General features: G+C 36.5%; 1 protein-coding gene across 3 annotated transcripts in view; it reads left to right on the top strand.

Annotated features, from left to right (window-relative positions):
• The first annotated feature begins 409 nt into the window (after positions 1-409).
• The window catches only part of LOC115227696 (E3 ubiquitin-protein ligase MIB2-like), a 30,216-nt gene continuing 11,122 nt past the window's right edge, over positions 410-19,503 (top strand). Inside the window, exons 1-5 of one of the 3 annotated variants that reach the window (XM_029798447.2) lie at positions 410-546; positions 13,869-14,014; positions 15,346-15,459; positions 17,919-18,023; positions 19,201-19,345. In XM_029798447.2, coding sequence (XP_029654307.2) covers positions 13,892-14,014; positions 15,346-15,459; positions 17,919-18,023; positions 19,201-19,345 — 487 coding nt within the window. In that variant the 5' untranslated portion in view covers positions 410-546; positions 13,869-13,891. The remainder of the gene's footprint in view (positions 547-13,868; positions 14,015-15,345; positions 15,460-17,918; positions 18,024-19,200; positions 19,346-19,503) is intronic. The other 2 variants (XM_036498706.1, XM_036498705.1) reach the window with 2 other exon arrangements.

Raw genomic sequence — 19,503 nt, 5'->3', positions numbered from 1 at the left:
CTATGTATGCATGTATGGATATTTACGTCTCTAATTATGCTTGTATGTATGTATATATATATGTGCATATATGTGCGAATGCGTAAAAAGTATACACACACACAGACACACACGCACACACACACACACATACACACACACATATATATATATATATATGTATGTATATATATGGTCGACAGAATATAGAAATATACTGCGCAAAAACTCTACTTCTATATCAAATTATATCATACGTGTTGCCATAGTAGTGACACGCCCACGATAACTAAACGACCACTATTAGTTAAAAGCAAAATCAATGCATGAAGAAGAAAACAGTAAGAAACAAACAACAAACTTTCAAACTCCGCCTCTTTCACTTTCTCCTTCTGTTATATCGCATCCTCATTCGTAGAAACACAGGTAAGTTGGCATGCAAAGAGAGAGCTATATATTCTGAAGCAAATTTGAGACGCATTCATTTCTGTAACTGATTTAAAGCTCTGTCTTGACGAGAACCAAACTTTCCAGGCAACACAACACGTCTCTATATCTACAATTAAGGTAATTTCCTATAATAGCATCATAATAGCTTTTATAATTTTTGAGATCATTTTAATATGTGCCTATACACACACACACACACACAACACACACACACACATTTCAATAACGTATTTTCAGAACGTAGTCCAAGGAATCCCTAAAAAGATCAGAAAAAGTTTTTAAAAACGAAAGAATTCTAAAAAATTGCAATTCCTCAGTGACTTTTAGGCCCTCCTGAATATGTATAAATATATATATATGCATGCCTACATACATACATTTATATATATATATATATATATAATATATATATTATATTATATTATATAATATATATATAAATATACATTTGCATATATATATATATATATATATATATTATATATATATATAATAGAAATATTAAAATAACTAAGTCTCTCTAAAAGAGAACAGCGACAGCGTTCCCGGAAAATAATAGTTATCGCCATACTAATATGGCATTCTTATAAAAATAGAAAAAAGCTGTCCGCTTATTAGCTCCATGAGGCCATCGCCTTAAGTTAGCTATTTGATACACACAACTGTATCCATATAACCTTCGAACAAGGGAGGTCAGTCGCTCCACACTACTTGACCGCAGCTACAGACGCGTTTCGGAGTATTGCCCCTTTTCAATGCAGCGTAGCCAGCCAGTAGGTGTCGCTTCCGACAATCTCTGTTCGATGGTTTTATTTACCTAGTTTCGGTGGAATACATCCACTTGTTTTCAATAATAGTAATATTAAAAATAACAAGTCTCTCTAAAAGAGAACAGCGGCAGCGTTCCCGGAAAATAATAGTTATCGCCATACTAATATGGCATTCTTATAAAAATAAGAAAAAAGCTGTCCGCTTATTAGCTCCATGAGGCCATCGCCTTAAGTTAGCTATTTGATACACAAACTGTATCCATATAACCTTCGAACAAGGGAGGTCAGTCGCTCCACACTACTTGACCGGCAGCTACAGACGCGTTTCGGAGTATTGCCCCTTTTCAATGCAGCGTAGCCAGCCAGTAGGTGTCGCTTCCGACAATCTCTGTTCGATGGTTTTATTTACCTAGTTCGGTGGAATACATCCACTTGTTTTCAATAATAGTAATATTAAAATAACTAAGTCTCTCTAAAAGAGAACAGCGGCAGCGTTCCGGAAAATAATAGTTATCGCCATACTAATATGGCATTCTTATAAAAATAAGAAAAAAGCTGTCCGCTTATTAGCTCCATGAGGCCATCGCCTTAGTTAGCTATTTGATACACAAACTGTATCCATATAACCTTCGAACAAGGGAGGTCAGTCGCTCCACACTACTTGACCGGCAGCTACAGACGCGTTTCGGAGTATTGCCCCTTTTCAATGCAGCGTAGCCAGCCAGTAGGTGTCGCTTCCGACAATCTCTGTTCGATGGTTTTATTTACCTAGTTTCGGTGGAATACATCCACTTGTTTTCAATAATAGAATATATTAAAATAACTAAGTCTCTCTAAAAGAGAACAGCGGCAGCGTTCCCGGAAAATATTAGTTATCGCCATACTAATATAGCACTCTTATAAAAATAAGAAAAAAGCTGTCCGCTTATTAGCTCCATGAGGCCATCGCCTTAAGTTAGCTATTTGATACACAAACTGTATCCATATAACCTTCGAACAAGGGAGGTCAGTCGCTCCACACTACTTGACCGGCAGCTACAGACGCGTTTGGAGTATTGCCCCTTTTCAATGCAGCGTAGCCAGCCAGTAGGTGTCGCTTCCGACAATCTCTGGTCGATGTTTTATTTACCTAGTTTCGGTGGAATACATCCACTTGTTTTCAATAATAGAAATATTAAAATAACTAAGTCTCTCTAAAAGAGAACAGCGGCAGCGTTCCCGGAAAATAATAGTTATCGCCATACTAATATAGCATTCTGATAAAAATAAGAAAAAAGCTGTCCGCTTATTAGCTCCATGAGGCCATCGCCTTAAGTTAGCTATTTGATACACAAACTGTATCCATATAACCTTCGAACAAGGGAGGTCAGTCGCTCCACACTACTTGACCGGCAGCTACAGACGCGTTTCGGAGTATTGCCCCTTTTCAATGCAGCGTAGCCAGCCAGTAGGTGTCGCTTCCGACAATCTCTGTTCGATGGTTTTATTTACCTAGTTTCGGTGGAATACATCCACTTGTTTTCAATAATAGAAATATTAAAATAACTAAGTCTCTCTAAAAGAGAACAGCGGCAGCGTTCCCGGAAAATAATAGTTATCGCCATACTAATATGGCTACGCTGCATTGAAAAGGGGCAATACTCCGAAACGCGTCTGTAGCTGCCGGTCAAGTAGTGTGGAGCGACTGACCTCCCTTGTTCGAAGGTTATATGGATACAGTTTGTGTATCAAATAGCTAACCTAAGGCGATGGCCTCATGGAGCTAATAAGCGGACAGCTTTTTTCTTATTTTTATAAAATGCCATATTAGTATGGCGATAACTATTATTTTCCGGGAACGCTGCCGCTGTTCTCTTTTAGAGAGACTTAGTTATTTTAATATTTCTATTATTGAAAACAAGTGGATGTATTCACCGAAACTAGGTAAATAAAACCATCGAACAGAGATTGTCGGAAGCGACACCTACTGGCTGGCTACGCTGCATTGAAAAGGGGCAATACTCCGAAACGCGTCTGTAGCTGCCGGTCAAGTAGTGTGGAGCGACTGACCTCCCTTGTTCGAAGGTTATATGGATACAGTTTGTGTATCAAATAGCTAACTTAAGGCGATGGCCTCATGGAGCTAATAAGCGGACAGCTTTTTTCTTATTTTTATAAGAATGCCATATTAGTATGGCGATAACTATTATTTTCCGGGAACGCTGCCGCTGTTCTCTTTTAGAGAGACTTAGTTATTTTAATATTTCTATTATTGAAAACAAGTGGATGTATTCCACCGAAACTAGGTAAATAAAACCATCGAACAGAGATTGTCGGAAGCGACACCTAATGGCTGGCTACGCTGCATTGAAAAGGGGCAATACTCCGAAACGCGTCTGTAGCTGCCGGTCAAGTAGTGTGGAGCGACTAACCTCCCTTGTTCGAAGGTTATATGGATACAGTTTGTGTATCAAATAGCTAACTTAAGGCGATGGCCTCATGGAGCTAATAAGCGGACGGCTTTTTTCTTATTTTTATAAGAATGCCATATTAGTATGGCGATAACTATTATTATATAATATATATATATATATATATATACATATACATATATCGCACATATATATTGATATGCACATATATATATATTTATGTATACATACACATACACACTCGCACACATATATATACCTATATGTGTGTGTAGATTGCTAGCCACGAAATAGTTTTTATTTTCTCTCCTTGTTTCTTTCCGTGGTAGAGCGTAGGCTCGAAAGGTTAAACACTTTTTCAGTTCCCGAGCGTTAAAGTAATACATCTGTTTGTTATCTACAGCACCTGTCTTTATCTTTTGTTTTATTTTGTGAATTCTCCCTATATATTATATATATATAATATATATATATATTATATATAATATATATATATATATATATATATATATAGGAATTGTGAGATTAATAATCTAGTGATCTAGTGTTAACTCAATATATGTATGTTCGAGAACAAAGTGTTAGATGAATATAGAGCGGCAATATGTAAAATGGATGTGATAGTAAAAACAAGGGTTATGCTACGAACATCATTAGTTTGCAAATGTGTATGCTATGAAATGCAAGGATTTCTTAGCTGTGTGCCTACATAACAACATAATATCCTATAACTGCATCGCAGCCTCGAAAAATGTTATATATATATCAAGAGAGAGAGAGAGAGATATATAGATAGATAGATAGATAGATAGATAGATAGATATATATATACATTATTTACATACATATATATTGATACATCATTTGCATAGATGCATATATATATATATTTATGAGTATATGTATACACATATATATATATATATATGTGTGTGTGTGTGTATATATGAATGTACATATATAGGCGCAGGAGTGGCTGTGTGGTAAGTAGCTTGCTATCCAACCACATGGTTCCGGGTTCAGTCTCACTGCGTGGCATCTTGGGCAAGTGTCTTCTGCTATAGCCCCGGGCCGACCAATGCCTTGTGAGTGGATTTGCTAGATGGAAACTGAAAGAAGCCCGTCGCATATATGTATATACATATATGTGTGTATATGTGTTTGTGTGTCTGTGTTTGTCCCTCTAGCATTGCTTGACAACCGATGCTGGTGTGTTTACGTCCCCGTCACTTAGCGGTTCGGCGAAAGAGACCGATAGAATAAGTACTGGGCTTACAAAGAATAAGTCCCGGGGTCGATTTGCACGACTAAAGGCGGTGCTCCAGTATGGCCGCAGTCAAGTTACTGAAACAATTAAAAGAGTAAAGAGTAAAAGAGTATACGTATATATATATATATATATACGTGTATATATCTATATCAATAAAAATTCTCTGTGGGTGGGTGCGTGCGTGCTTTCTTTATGCACAGTGAAATCGCTGGATTAGTGTGTACGAAAGTATTTCATTACTCGGGGAAGATTCTCGGGGAATGAAATTTTGGCTCTTGCCAATACAGAGGGTTGCACACTCTCCTTCCTATATGAAACTTGTGAATTTTTTTCAGCGGTATTATTCTTTCACTATTGATAACAATATTGTTTCACTTTTATTCTTTCACTTTTGACTTCCGGGTTTTTTCAGCGATACATTATTGTTTCACTTTTACACAAATTATGGCCTGTACTCATACTGGGGGCTGCAGCTTCTCCTATATGATCATTCTGAGTTTTTTTTTCAGTGGATTCATATGTTTTCGATGACGTACATTCCGAATATGCAAAATGCCATGTTTTCAAAATTTTTCATTCCCTCCGTCACCCTAAATTTTTAGTTTTTTACTATTTTTTCGATTATTTTTGTCAATCTATGTGAAGAATAACGAGATTAAGATTATGGAAAAATATTATTTTTTCATTTAAAATTTTCTATGAAGAGATGAATAATTCTGTACGCTACTTATATTAGTTACATTGGACGGATATGTGTCCTCATCTTGTTCGTTTTTTACCACAACGGTTCGGCTCATTTACTTCCAGCCTTCATCGGCTGTGCTGGGCATATAGCGTAGTGGTTAAGAGCGCGGGATACTATTCCCAAAATTACGAGTTCAATTCCAGAGAGTGATTTGAATAAATAGTAATAATAATAATGAAAATAATAATAATAATAATAATGTAAATAATAATAATAATAATAATAATAATAATAAAAATAATAATAATGAAAATAATAATAATAATAATAATAAAAATATCAATAATAATAATAATAATGATAATAATGAAAATAATAATAATAATAATAATAATAAAAATAATAATAATAATAATAATAATAATAATATTAATAATAATAAATATGTATGTATCTATGTATGCTTGTATTGAAAAGTATGCACGTATGTTTGTATATATATATATGTGTATATATGTGCGAATGCGTGGAGAGTATACACATATATATATATATATTATATTAAATAAGAGATAAAACCACTATTAGGCAAATCAAACAATGAAAAACATAAGCCAATACATAAAATTAATTAATTAAATTATTTAAAAAATATATCAAAAGTTTTGATATATTTTAAAAATAATGTAAATTAATTAATTTTATGTATTGGCTTATGTTTTTCATTGTTCGATTTGCCTAATAGTGGTTTTATCTCTAATTTAATATAATATAATATAATATATTTATACTATAAAATTGGATTTAATCCTAAATCTGACTTTTTCCTGTAAGTTTGGATTTATTCCCTAATATTCTATTATTAATATATATATATATAATTTTTTTTTGATAAGGTTCGTCATTTCAAGAACCGAAGCATGTTAAATAAATAATGTATATATAAAAATCAAAAATTTGTCTAATATAGCAGCATTTTCAAACTTCATTTTTTAAAAATATATACCCACTCGTATACGAGCTAATCTTATTATAAATATCACTTCACGTACGAGCTCCCGAAAATGCCTACTAAAAAAGACACCAACGACATCTCCTCAATAAATGAAGAGATACTGAAAGAATTGAAAAGCATAAATTCAAATCTAACAGCAGTGTTAATCAAACTCAACTCAACATCTCGACCTTCTACACAAACTAACGAGGAAACCGAATCGAATAAAACACCCTCTGAAATATACGAGAACGTTGAAAATCTATGCGATACAATAACGACATTCTTCACAAACTTTACGAAACAAGAGCAACAAAAAGAAGGACCACATGAGAAGAACCGAACAACTTCAACATTACAAATAAAGAACCAAGCCCTCCCCCAATGGAGAACACTACAGCGAAACAGAAAATTCGCCGTTTGGAAAATGATACAAAATCAGAATAAAGCAGAGATTTACCAAAAGTGGCTAGACTCAACACCCCTAGTCATACCCTGCAAATTACAAATCAAGCCCATCTCGGAAGAACCAGAAGAACAAAGAAGACTTAGAGAAAAAATGTCATTAGAAAAAATGAAGATGGAAATAGAACTACTTAAGCTGAGAGCTAAGACGAATGAAGAAAAAGTAAAACCCATAGATGAGGAAATCAACGAAGAAGTCATCATACTAATAGACGACATCAATACTGAAACATTACCAGCACTATGGAATGAAGAATGTGAAAAAGAGGAACTTAAGTCCCTCCAACGATGGGAAAAGAGCGCCATCTGGTTCTTGGATTATGAAACCAACTTCAAAAATGAACACATATCCAACAACCCCTTCGTAAAATTAAGTAAATCAAAACCATTACCAACAGAACGGAACAACCACCAAGAAATCCTAACACACTCTACACCAGAAAAATACACTTAAAACACACCCACACCACCTCCTACACAACCCCCAAACACTTACAGAGGCCCACCATACCAGTTCGAAAATAGATATACCAACAGAACAGAACAACCACCAAGAAATCCAAACACACTCTACACCAGAAAAATACATTTAAAACGCACCCCACACTACCTACACCAACCCCAAAACACTTACAGGGGCCCACCACACCTTTCACGAACCTAAGGGCTACAACATACAATACTATGAAATACAATCCACATAACCAACTAAAACTCTACTTACTACCAAACATCCACCCAGGAACCAACCATACAAACACACATGCACTACGGAGGAAACGACTACCAACACAATATATCTGATGAGCTAAGACGGAACACTAGGTACAACAACACACTTCAGAACAGAGCACCACAACTCACTCTGACAATTATAACAACATGAGACAGATAAATAGTAGTTTTGAACATAACACAACACACCACCATTTTTTAGACCTTACACACAGGAACAGGGACACACGATGGCAAAGGACAAACAAAAGAAACCTCAGGTAATTAAGATAATCAATCTCTCAAACAAAGAACTTACACCTAACGAAATAAGCATACTCTCCAAAAGACTTAAATTTACACCAACCCCACAACGTTCTAATTACTATGAAATGAAAGATGATATTTCGAATTTTGCAGGAAACTAAGACTCACCGAGGAATTTCAAGGCAAACAAATAGATGAGGATTTCAATAGCTAGAAACAAGAGCAATTACAACCCCCACCAAGGGAAAGAATAAAGCCTTAGACCGCTATTGTAACTACATAACTAATTTCCCGTTTCAATTCATCAAGAAACAAAAACACAGCCCTAACTTTAACAAAAGAGACTGGAACGACCTCATCAAACTAAGAGAAGACAAAGCAATAACAATTAAGGAGGCAGATAAGGGCAACGCGATAGTAGTAATGAACCAACGATTATAAAATTTAGTGCTATCCCTATTAGAGATGAAACGTATTATGAAAGGGCCCAACAGTATAATCAGCAAAAAATAATGCATAACATCACTAACTTCAATGCAAATCGAGTTTGTTCTATGGTATCCCTAAAGTACACAAAAGCCAAATTTAGAGAAACATGCAAAACATCTACCGATATACTCATCAAAATCCCTTCACCAAACGATCTTAAACTTAGACCGATTATAGCAGGGCCAGCATGTGAGACTCACCGCCTCAGCAATTTCTTAGACACACTTCTTAAACCTTTCCTAAAACACATCAAAACTACGTAAGAGACGATAGATATGCTCACAACCACCTCCCTAAAACAGTCCATGAGAAAACCCTTCTAGTATCATTCGACGTAGTTAATCTTTATTCTAACATCCCTCACAATCTAGGAATAGAAGCGATCACCTTCTGGCTGAATAACTACCCCTTTGAACTCCCAACTCGCATAAACAAAGACCTTATAATAGAAGGACTTAGATTTATTCTAGAAAACAATTACTTTATTTTTGACAATAATTTCTACAGACAAAGATCGGGAACAGCGATGGGCACGCGTACTGCACCATCTTTGCCAACCTAGTGATGGGATACCTCGAGAAAATACTCTACCCCGGATAACACTCGAGAAATTTGGAAACACCTTCTCCACCTATATCCAGAACAACTGGAAAGTTACCTCGATGACTGTTTCATCATCTGGGACAAAAGTATAGAGAAACTTGAGGAATTTATCTATTAAATGGAATAAATGATAATATACAATTCACGATGGATCATAACGAAGAAGAATTACCATTTTAGACATCCTCATTAAGAAAACGCCGCAACAAAATAGAGACAGCTATCTACTATAAACCGACAGACTCCACAAACAATACCTACCCTTTGATTCATGTCACCCGACAACACAAGAATAAATGTCCCTTTTTGTTTAGCTAGAAGGATCTGCACCATAATATCAGACACAACACCCGACACACACGTCTCCAGGAACTTAGAACCACACTCACAAATAGAAACTATCCACAGCCCCTAATAGACAGTGCAATCCAAAGGGCACTCAAATTAAGTGTAGAAGACCTGAGACAAACAAAACCAAAAAAGAAAGAACAATAAAAACCCTTCCCTACATCTCTACACACACACCACTCAACAATGAGCCTTCAGCACCATACTACAAAGCACAGCCCTACTAAAGGGAAACCCAAGATGAACCGGATCCTCGAAACACAACCATCATCAAAAGTAAACGGCAACCAAAATCCCTGAAAAGGATTTTAACCCAAGCTAAACTGCACTCACTCACACACAACCACAAACCAGCAGTTAGAAAATGTGGAAGGCCCAACTGCGGAATCTGTGTCATCTTGATAGAAGGTTCAGAATTTATACTAGAACAAGGCCACCAGTTCACCATTAGAGCAAACTTCACCTGCGCATCAGAAAACTTAATTTACGTCATAACATGCGCAGGCTGCAATAGGCAGTATATAGGCCATACAAAAATAGCTTACGTAACAGGATGGCGGTGCATAAATCACAAATTTAGAAACCCTGAATACCGGAAAATACCGGTCAGCGGACACATAGATAGATGTGCTGGAAATGTAAATCCGAAATTTACAACTACCCCCGCTTTATAAATTCAGTAACAACGCAACCTTCACACAACGCCAAAATAAAGAACAGTATTTCATCAAAAAATTTAGACAAATTTAAAACACCCTGGCCAGGAATATTAAAACAAAAGATTGGTCCTCCGAAAAGGAGAAGCAAAATTCCACCACCACGGCGGCTGCTACCTAAACAGTCACTCCTCACACTGACGGAAATATGTCTTAGGGAAAAAGGAAAAAAATTATAAAAAGATCTCTTCGAACAGATCTAACCCTGATGACTGGCCACATACGATACAGCTAAGGTCAGACCCGATTCGGATTGGTCAACACGTTGATGACGTCTAGTTCTGCTAGATTGGACAGGAAACAGACAAGGGGCAGATCTAATACAGCTATAGGCCGGGATTGGTCAGAATATTGATGACGTCCCGTTCTGCTTGACTAGTCACCTAACAGGGTACAGACAAGGGGCAGATCTAATACAGCTATAGGTCGGGATTGGTCAGAATATTGATGACGTCCCGTTCTGCTTGACTAAGCCACCTAACGAAACGATTGGTCAAACGTTGATGAAGTCACGTTACGCTGGACTGGCCACCTAACAGGTGATATAAAACCCAAACAATTCACAAGGTTCGCCAGAACTATCCAGCGAACACCGACCAAAAGTCATCACAGTTACTCAAGGTAAAATCTAAAATGAATTCCTCGCTCTCTCTCAGGAACATCATTTTTTATATTGACTGCATATCACCACTTGATCTATTTTTATATTGAATGCATATCACCACTATATGAACCACTGCATCATACTCTTTAAACATATAGCATGAACGAACTCACTTCACTATATATGAACTTTTGATGTCTGACTCTATTGTATATTATAATGAATTTTTTATATTTGATAGCATGAACTATCTTTTTTATATATACCTTTTTCTGATAAGGTTCATCATTTCAGAACCGAAACATGTTATAATGTGTATATATAAAAATTAAAAATTCGTCTAATATAGCAGCATTTTCGAACTTCATTTTTTACAAATATTACCCACTCGTATACGAGCTTATCTTATTATAAATATATATATATATATATCAGTGGCGTGCGGTGACTTCCGGGGTTGAGCATGCAATGAATTTCTTTGCTTCCCCCCTCCCGGCAATTTCAGTAAAAAAATTTTCGAATTCCTATGATTTACATATGAGAGATTCTGAATATGCAATCACCCGAGTATGACCTAGAATAAAAAAAAACATCGCCCTGGTACTATTTAAGAAGAGTGGTCTCGTTCTGCGCGCTCGCGCATCCACGTTGGCTAGTCATGACTAGTCGATCCTACGAATATCTAGCAAAGTAAATAAATATTTTAAACAAAATATATAAAACACAAAAACACAAAGTAAATAATGTTTTAAACAAAGTAAATAAAACACAAAAACACAAAGTAAGGATCGACTAGTCACAACTAGCTGGCGTGGATGCTCTGGTGCGTGCACTCTTCTTAAATAGTACCCATATGTTCGAAAGTTCCACGAATTTAAACTCTTCTAAAGATGAATATCGTGCTTTTATTTGGTCAACTATTGTACTGATAATTTTGTTATAAAGTATTTTATAATGTCGATGGGGCTCAATTCTTGGATCTCTGAATTCCGATTATCAAGTTTGTTTACGAGTACAGTTCTAGTTTTATCTATTTGCTCTTTTCAATGCACTATGACATGACTTTTACTCTGGAGGATGTTAAATAAGACGGAAATATTTTTTTTAACAATGTTATCTAATGCATTAGCCCTTTTCGGTGATTTCGTAAAAAATGTACTCAGTCCGTTTATTGTACAAAAAAATATCTTGCATTCTTTCATAGCAGAGCATGATTGTGAAAGAACTAAATTTAGAATATGGGCACAACAATGAATAAAGATCGCACATTCATATTTCTTCCTTACTTTTGCCTGTAACCCATTAAATTGTCCTGCCATTGTAGTGACACCGTTAATAGGTTTGTGCAATCAATTTGTTTTCACATTTCCACAATTCAATGCATGTAAAAACATGTTCAGATAAAGCATTTGCAGATCGATCTGCACTAACATCACTAAAACCGATAAATCGTTCTTTCGCCACACAGTCTTCTGTAACATAACGTAAAACTGTTGACAGTTGTGAATATGCTGAGGCAACAGATGTCTCATCAACAAAAATAGAAGCAAACTTAGCTTGCTCAATTTCCTTTTCCATCTTATTCAACATAACTTTATGAATTGCATCGATCAAGTCATTTTGAATTCTGTTCGACAGACCAGTGAAGATAGAAGCTGTATCTAGATGACTTTCCATTTTTTGTCATATTTAATGATTACATATACGAGTTCTTTATAATTTCCACTATTATTAGAACCTTCAGATTCAACATGACCCCAAATCGATAATTCCTGGAAACCTAAAAAAATAACAACATCGATCAATCGTTGCAGAATGGATCTGTTTCGTCTGACTTTCTCATTATGATGTTGTATGCTTTGATTTTTACATGCATTTAATTGTAAGTCGATGCGAACATTCTCGAATATTTTAAGATCTATCAAAGATTTTTATGCCTTTGAGAACGCTTGTGCTTTAACATAGCCATATGTAAATTATTTAAATCATCATATCCTTTTTCATTCTAAACATTCTTTTCTAAGCAAAAAAGTAAACAAGGCCAACAGAATAATTTAATAAGGATAGCACTCCCAGTTAACCATTTTTTCTTTTCATACAAATTAACCTGGAATTGTCCCGTGAATATAATTAATTATTTTCCATCGAAGTCTCTTTTCGAAAAACTATTTCTCAAAATATCGTTTATAACACACATTTCTCTTATTTCGTAAAAGGTTGTTCTTATATACGAACACACGTGGAAGCGTCGACGTAAATTTTAAGTCAATTTCAACAAAACGGAAAAATAACCTTAGTTTAATTAATTTAAGATTAATTAGTTACTTCTGAAATAAGAACTATATTATAAATTATATTTTTGTTTTCCGAACACTCCAAAAGTATAATAGTGCAAACAGATGTTTTGGTTAAAAAAATTCAAACTTACCGCTAAGTTATTCCAACATTTCAGCTGGCTAACTTAAGAATTATGGGACTGCTCTTGTTCCGGTCAGAAATGGAACAAGGTTAGCAACAATTCTACACTAGCAAAGAGACAGAGAGTGGGTATCATGCGGTCATCTCAAAGCATGACATGCCACCGAGAGAGAGAGGAAGGGGGTATAAAATATTATGAACGACCTTTCCTCCTAGCATCTGTTTTATCAAGTCACTAAGAGAGAGAGAGAGAGGAAGGAGGGACAAACTAACAAAGAGACAGAGAGGGATGTCATGCGGGTCTTCTCAAAGCATGACGAGCCACTAAGAGAGAGAGGAAGGGGGTAAAAATATTTCAAATGCCCTATGCTCTTAGCATGTCTTTTAAACAAATCACTAAGTGAGTGAGAGAGAGAGAGGAAGGAAGGACAAACTGAGACAGAGAGGGAGTGTCTGTCATGCGGGTCTTCTCAAAGCATGACTTCTCAAAGCAGAAGTACGAGTCACTGAGAGAGGAGAAGGGGAGACAAAATATTTCCAAAACAACTGGACGGATTTTCTTTGAAACAAAGTAACTATTTTATCTAATTTTCCGATCATATGGATAAAAAATCACAGGGCTTGCAACGCATACCTTGCATACCTGAGAGTGCACGCCCCTTATATATATATATGCTTGTTTCAGGTGAATTTGTATTTGTATAAACAATGGATTCCAACGCATCTACCAGTGTATTCAACGAAGGAGACCGTGTATCTCTATCTGAAGACATAGATACTGTAAAGTTGTTACAAGAAGGACATGGCGGATGGACTCCTTTTATGGAAAACGTAAGTACTGGCTTGTGTATTTTCATTATGTTATAAGGTCACTGATAGATAGTGAAATATATACATACATGCATAAACAGCTATAACTGGTTGAACGGTTACTATTACTAAGTGACTACAGTGCAGTAGCCACGAAAAGGAAACCAACTGCCGGAAGTATGACAATTTTGTAAAAAAATATCTCTCTCTTTTTCTTTACTCTTTTACTTGTTTCAGTCAGTTTACTGCGGCCATGCTGGAGCACCGCCTTTAGTCGAGCATATCGACCCCGGGACTTATTCTTTGTAAGCCCAGTACTTATTCTATCGGTCTCTTTTGCCGAACTTCTAAGTGACGGGGACATAAACACACCAGCATCGGTTGTCAAGCAATGCTAGGGGGACAAACACAGACACACAAACATACACGCACATACATATATATGCATATATACAACGGGCTTCTTTCAGTTTCCGTCTACCAAATCCACTCACAAGGCTTTGGTCGGCCCGAGGCTATAGCAGAAGACACCTGCCCAATGTGCCACGCAGTGGGACTGAACCCGGAACCATGTGGCTGGTAAGCAAGCTACTTACCACTCAGCCACTACAATATGTCATTGTAAATTTACAGAATTGCTACCATATATGTTTCGTCAAAATTTATTTTCCTTTATTTTATCTTCTTTTATAGCACAAATAAATTATCCTAAAACGTAGGAGATGGGTGGCATATTCTGATGAATATGAATATTTTTTCTTTCATTTCTTGCCACATTTACTGGGTGAATCTGGTCTCCCATAGCCATCAGTTTATACCTGTTATCTTACGCCTTTTGATTGTAAAAAGATGTAGAAAACAACGAATGCACATTTATAAGTATAAATTTAATAGGAAAATAATGAAACAAATATTGCAGTTCTTGTCTGAAAATCGCGGTGCTGTGAAATTTGGTGCTGAGAAACGAATTCATTTTAAATACGCCATATATCTTATTGTACGTTTGGAATTGTTTTTTCCACGTTCATGTGGCACATATATACATTTGAATACATAACATGCGTGTGTATGCATGTATGTATGTATTAATGTATGTATGTATGTATGTATGTATTTATGTATGTATGTATGTATGTATGTATGTATTTATGTATGTATGTATGCAACTGGGCTAAAAAGTCACATTCGATCACAACACCATCAACAGTCAAGCTTCGTGCAATGGCCATACTCGATAAAGAGTGGGAAGCCATCATGTATGTATGTATGTATGTATGTATGTATGTATGTATGTATGTAAAAATGTATGCATGTATGTATGTACAATATTTGTTAACCCACTTTATATTCAGTTTATAGGTCAAGTTGGCATAGTTCAAGGACTTACTAATGTCGACGATGTGATTGTGAAATTTGAAGAACTCGGTAACAAATTATGGCGCTTTAATCCAAAAGCTCTCACAAAGGTCAGTATATAAGGTCATAATCTCCGCACCATTCAGTACCTTCTACGTTTATAATATTTTTTTACCAATATGGCTTAAATGTTTTACTATTAATAAAACTTGTGTACTTCATGGAGTTTTCCTTGGATAAACTTATTTCCACAATATTATGAGGGACGTTCAATAAGTAATGCCTCTGACCCACTTGCAGTTGTTTGATCCAGCTGAAATTTTGTATGTGCAATCATTTATATCTCTATAGAGTAAGTGGCAAACTACATCTCTGAATTAATTGTGGTTTCTGATTTACAGGTGTTTGAACCGAGTCAAGTGTGAAATGGAGCCTGTTGAGTGTCGAGCAGTGATCCGGTTTTTGTATTTGAAAGGACGCACACCACGGGAGACTTTTGATGAAATGAAAGTAACTTATGGTGATGATGCCCATCATATGACCTTGTAAAACGCTGGCATCGTGAATTCAAACATGGTCGGAACTCTGTGGAAACAGCTCCCAGATCTGGTCGCCCCCTTCTGCTATTGATGAGGCATCTGTCCGTCAAGTTGAGGCTGCCATTTTGGAAGATCGACGCATAATTATTCGCCAAATAGCCCATGAGGTCAAGATTAGTACCGGGTCTGTGGAAACTATCATTCATGACCATTTGCATATGCAAAAGGTGTCTGCCAGATGGATTCCCAGGCTGCTCACGCCTTTCCAGAAGCAAGAGCGCGTCGAGTGCTCGAGGGTGAATTTGGAGATGTGCCAAGAAGATGATTCAAAATGTCTCAAAAGACTGATTACACAGGATGAAACCTGGGTCCATCACGATGATCCAGAGACCAAAGCCCAGTCAATGCAGTGGAAGCACCGTGACTCACCCCCTCCAAAGAAGGCAAGGGTGCAGCACTCCGCTGGCAAGATCATACTCACAGTCTTCTGGGACCAGGACGGAGTAGTGATGACAGATTTCCTGGCAAAGGGTACCACAATTGCAGGAGCCTATTATGCTTCACTTTTGAGGAAATTAAGAGAAGTTATCAAAATCAAGAGGCGGGGCAAGATCAGCAAAGACATCCTCCTCCTGCAGGACAACGCTCCGGTCCACAACTCGCTTGTCGCCAGATCAGAAGCACAGGCGTATGGCTATGAAGTCCTCCCCATCCCCCCTACTTTCCTGACCTTGCACCCTCTGATTTTCACCTCTTCCCAATCATGAAGTTGTTTTTGAAAGGAAAGCGTTTCCCAGATGATGCAGCCTTGATTTCTGAAGTCACGTTGAGGTGGAGGACCAAGCTGGGTTCTTCTACAAAAACGGTCCCCAGAGCTGCATCAAACGATGGGAGAAATGCGTAACTCTGGGTGGTTCCTATGTAGAAAAAGACTAATAACTGTGGTCAAGTTTCGTTGCTCTACTGCTATGGGAAGCGGGTCAGGGGCATTACTTATTGAACGCCCCTCGTACACTGACAACAAGCTTACACCGAGTGGCTTACACCAGCAAACCTTCTTCTCTGCTAAGCAGTATGGTTCAACAATATGGTAACTAATCTAAGTGACAAAAGAACTATTTGCTTACAATACCCTGATTTTGGTTTTGGATCTGATGCATGCTCTTTCCAGTGTGCTCTGTCTTTGGGTAGAGTAGGTGGGTGGAGTGGAATATTGAAGCCTGTCATTACTTTTACTTCATCCAGTTATGGGGTAGAAGAAGCAAAATTACTATGACTAACAATGTTTATTGTCCGTGAGATAGATTACCATATTTCTCAGTGAAATATTCTCTCGTTCATCAGGGTAACACTACAGAATCAACGGATAAGTAATCCTTTTACTATAGAAACAAGGCCTGAAATTTGGGGGCGGGGGATAGTCGATTACATCGACCCCAGCACTTAATTGGTACTGTTGACCTCGAAAGGACGAAAAGCAAAGTCGGCGGGCTTTGAACTCAGAACGTGGCGGCAGAAGAAATACCTATTTCTTTACTACCCACAAGGAACAAAACACAGAGAGGACAAAGAAGGACAGACAAACGGATTAAGTCGATTATATCGACCGCAGTGCGTAACTGGTACTTAATTAATCTACCCCGAAAGGATGAAAGGCAAAGTCGACCTCGGCGGAATTTGAACTATCTATCTATCTATCTATCTATCTATCTATCTATCTATCTATCTATCTATCTATCTATCTATCTATCTATCTTGCTAGCTGGCTAGCTATCGTTCCTATTTCTGTCTTTCTTTCTTTCTTTCTCTCAGTTATTCATTATTCTTTCTTTCATTCTTTCATTCATTCTAACTTTCTTTTTCTTTCGTTCTTTCTTTCTTTCCCCCCCTCTCTCTCTTCCTCCTTCAACTACGCCTTCTCGTAAATCACTCTTTTTTCTTGAAACCCACTCCCACACTCAAAACTTTCCCTCTCTCCTCCTCCTCTCTTACTTTCTTATGTTATATCTCATTAAATTTCTCTGTTTCAGATCGACAAATTTAACGTTGGAGATGCAGTTAGGATACTTGATGATACCGAAAAAGTTAAAAGATATCAGGTTAATCATGGTGGATGGATTTCTGATATGACATCGGTGAGTGTATTTCTTAAGTTGTGTAGTTCCTAATATACCTAGTTTGCTCGACAAACGATGCAAGTTGGTTCACCCACAACTGTCATGTTTTATTTTCTTGACATAGTATGTAAATAGATATACGAATGCACGCATATATACATATATTTGTGTACCATTTATAACTTTTCTACTTGCAGTTCAACCGTCTAAAAACGATATTTGATTTTCAATTTCTGTAATTTTTCTGGTATGTAATGTCTAATTTTCTTTGGTATCCTTTATTCATTTAGTATAGTACTCGAGTAAAGAATAAAGACTCCCTTTGGCCATGAATGACCATGGAATTGCCCGTGGAAAGTTACCCTTCGAGGCTCAAGTCTGGGTAAGGTTGATTTTAATGAAAGACCAGCAGTCACCCATACATACCAACCTCCACACTCTACGCCACCGATGTTATCCAAGGGAAAGGCAAAGGTCGTTACAGCTTAGCAGCAGTGACGTCGCAACTCATTTCTACAACTGAACGAGCTGGAGCAACTTGAAATAAAGTGTCACACTCAGGAACACAACACACAGACAAATGACTGAAACAAGTAAAAGAATAAAAGAAGAAAAGAATATATATTTATATACACATATATATATACATATATAATACTTACATGTAGTAATATAATAAGAGTAAATAATAGTTTGAATAGTTTGTTTTTTTTAAACCAACAATTATTTACGGGTAGATTTCGGCATGTAAATATAACCATTAACGGTAGGAACTTTTATAAAAAAAAGTTCAATATATATTTTTGTATATAAATAAAAGGGGCAAGCAACAGGTTGCTTAGCCACATACCGAAAAAATTAGAAATAGCAGTCAAAGACTGTTTATTTCTATTTTCTACAAATGAGACTCCACATACGACATATCCCTGTAATTCACATATGTAAAACAGATGGAAGAAATAACGAAAGCAAAGTCTAAGGGTTATTTACGAACGCGTTTCTGGATTAGAAATACTTACATATATATCTAAGTACATAAATGTGTAATGGACGCAAGCATTATCTTTTGAACCATTAAAAATAGATATGTATATCGTTAATTTGATCCCTTATGATTTTTTTTTCAGCCTGTTCATATGACGTGGATCAAATTTACAGTTTGACTTCATTTAGCATGTTGTTTGTATCTTTGTAGGTATTAGGCAAAATTGGTACCATAAAAATTGCATTCCCAGACGGTGATTTGCTTGTGTCGGTGTCTGGTAAAATATTTTTATTCAACCCTCTGTGCTGCACAAAAGTACCCCAAAGTATGAAAGTTGGGGAAGAAGATGATGCTAGTGAGTTTAACTGTTTTTTCTTCGTTTTCCTTCACACTTATTATTGATATATAAATGGGGGTACATGATGTAAAGTTCTGTATTTATATTGAATTAACACTTATAGGTCTGAAAATTCTGTGATTACACAATTTTAAAAGATAACTTACGTTGGAATT

Source organism: Octopus sinensis, unplaced genomic scaffold, assembly GCF_006345805.1.
Source record: "Octopus sinensis unplaced genomic scaffold, ASM634580v1 Contig06928, whole genome shotgun sequence".
Taxonomy (NCBI): domain Eukaryota; kingdom Metazoa; phylum Mollusca; class Cephalopoda; order Octopoda; family Octopodidae; genus Octopus; species Octopus sinensis.
This window is presented reverse-complemented; position numbering and strand designations above follow the sequence as displayed.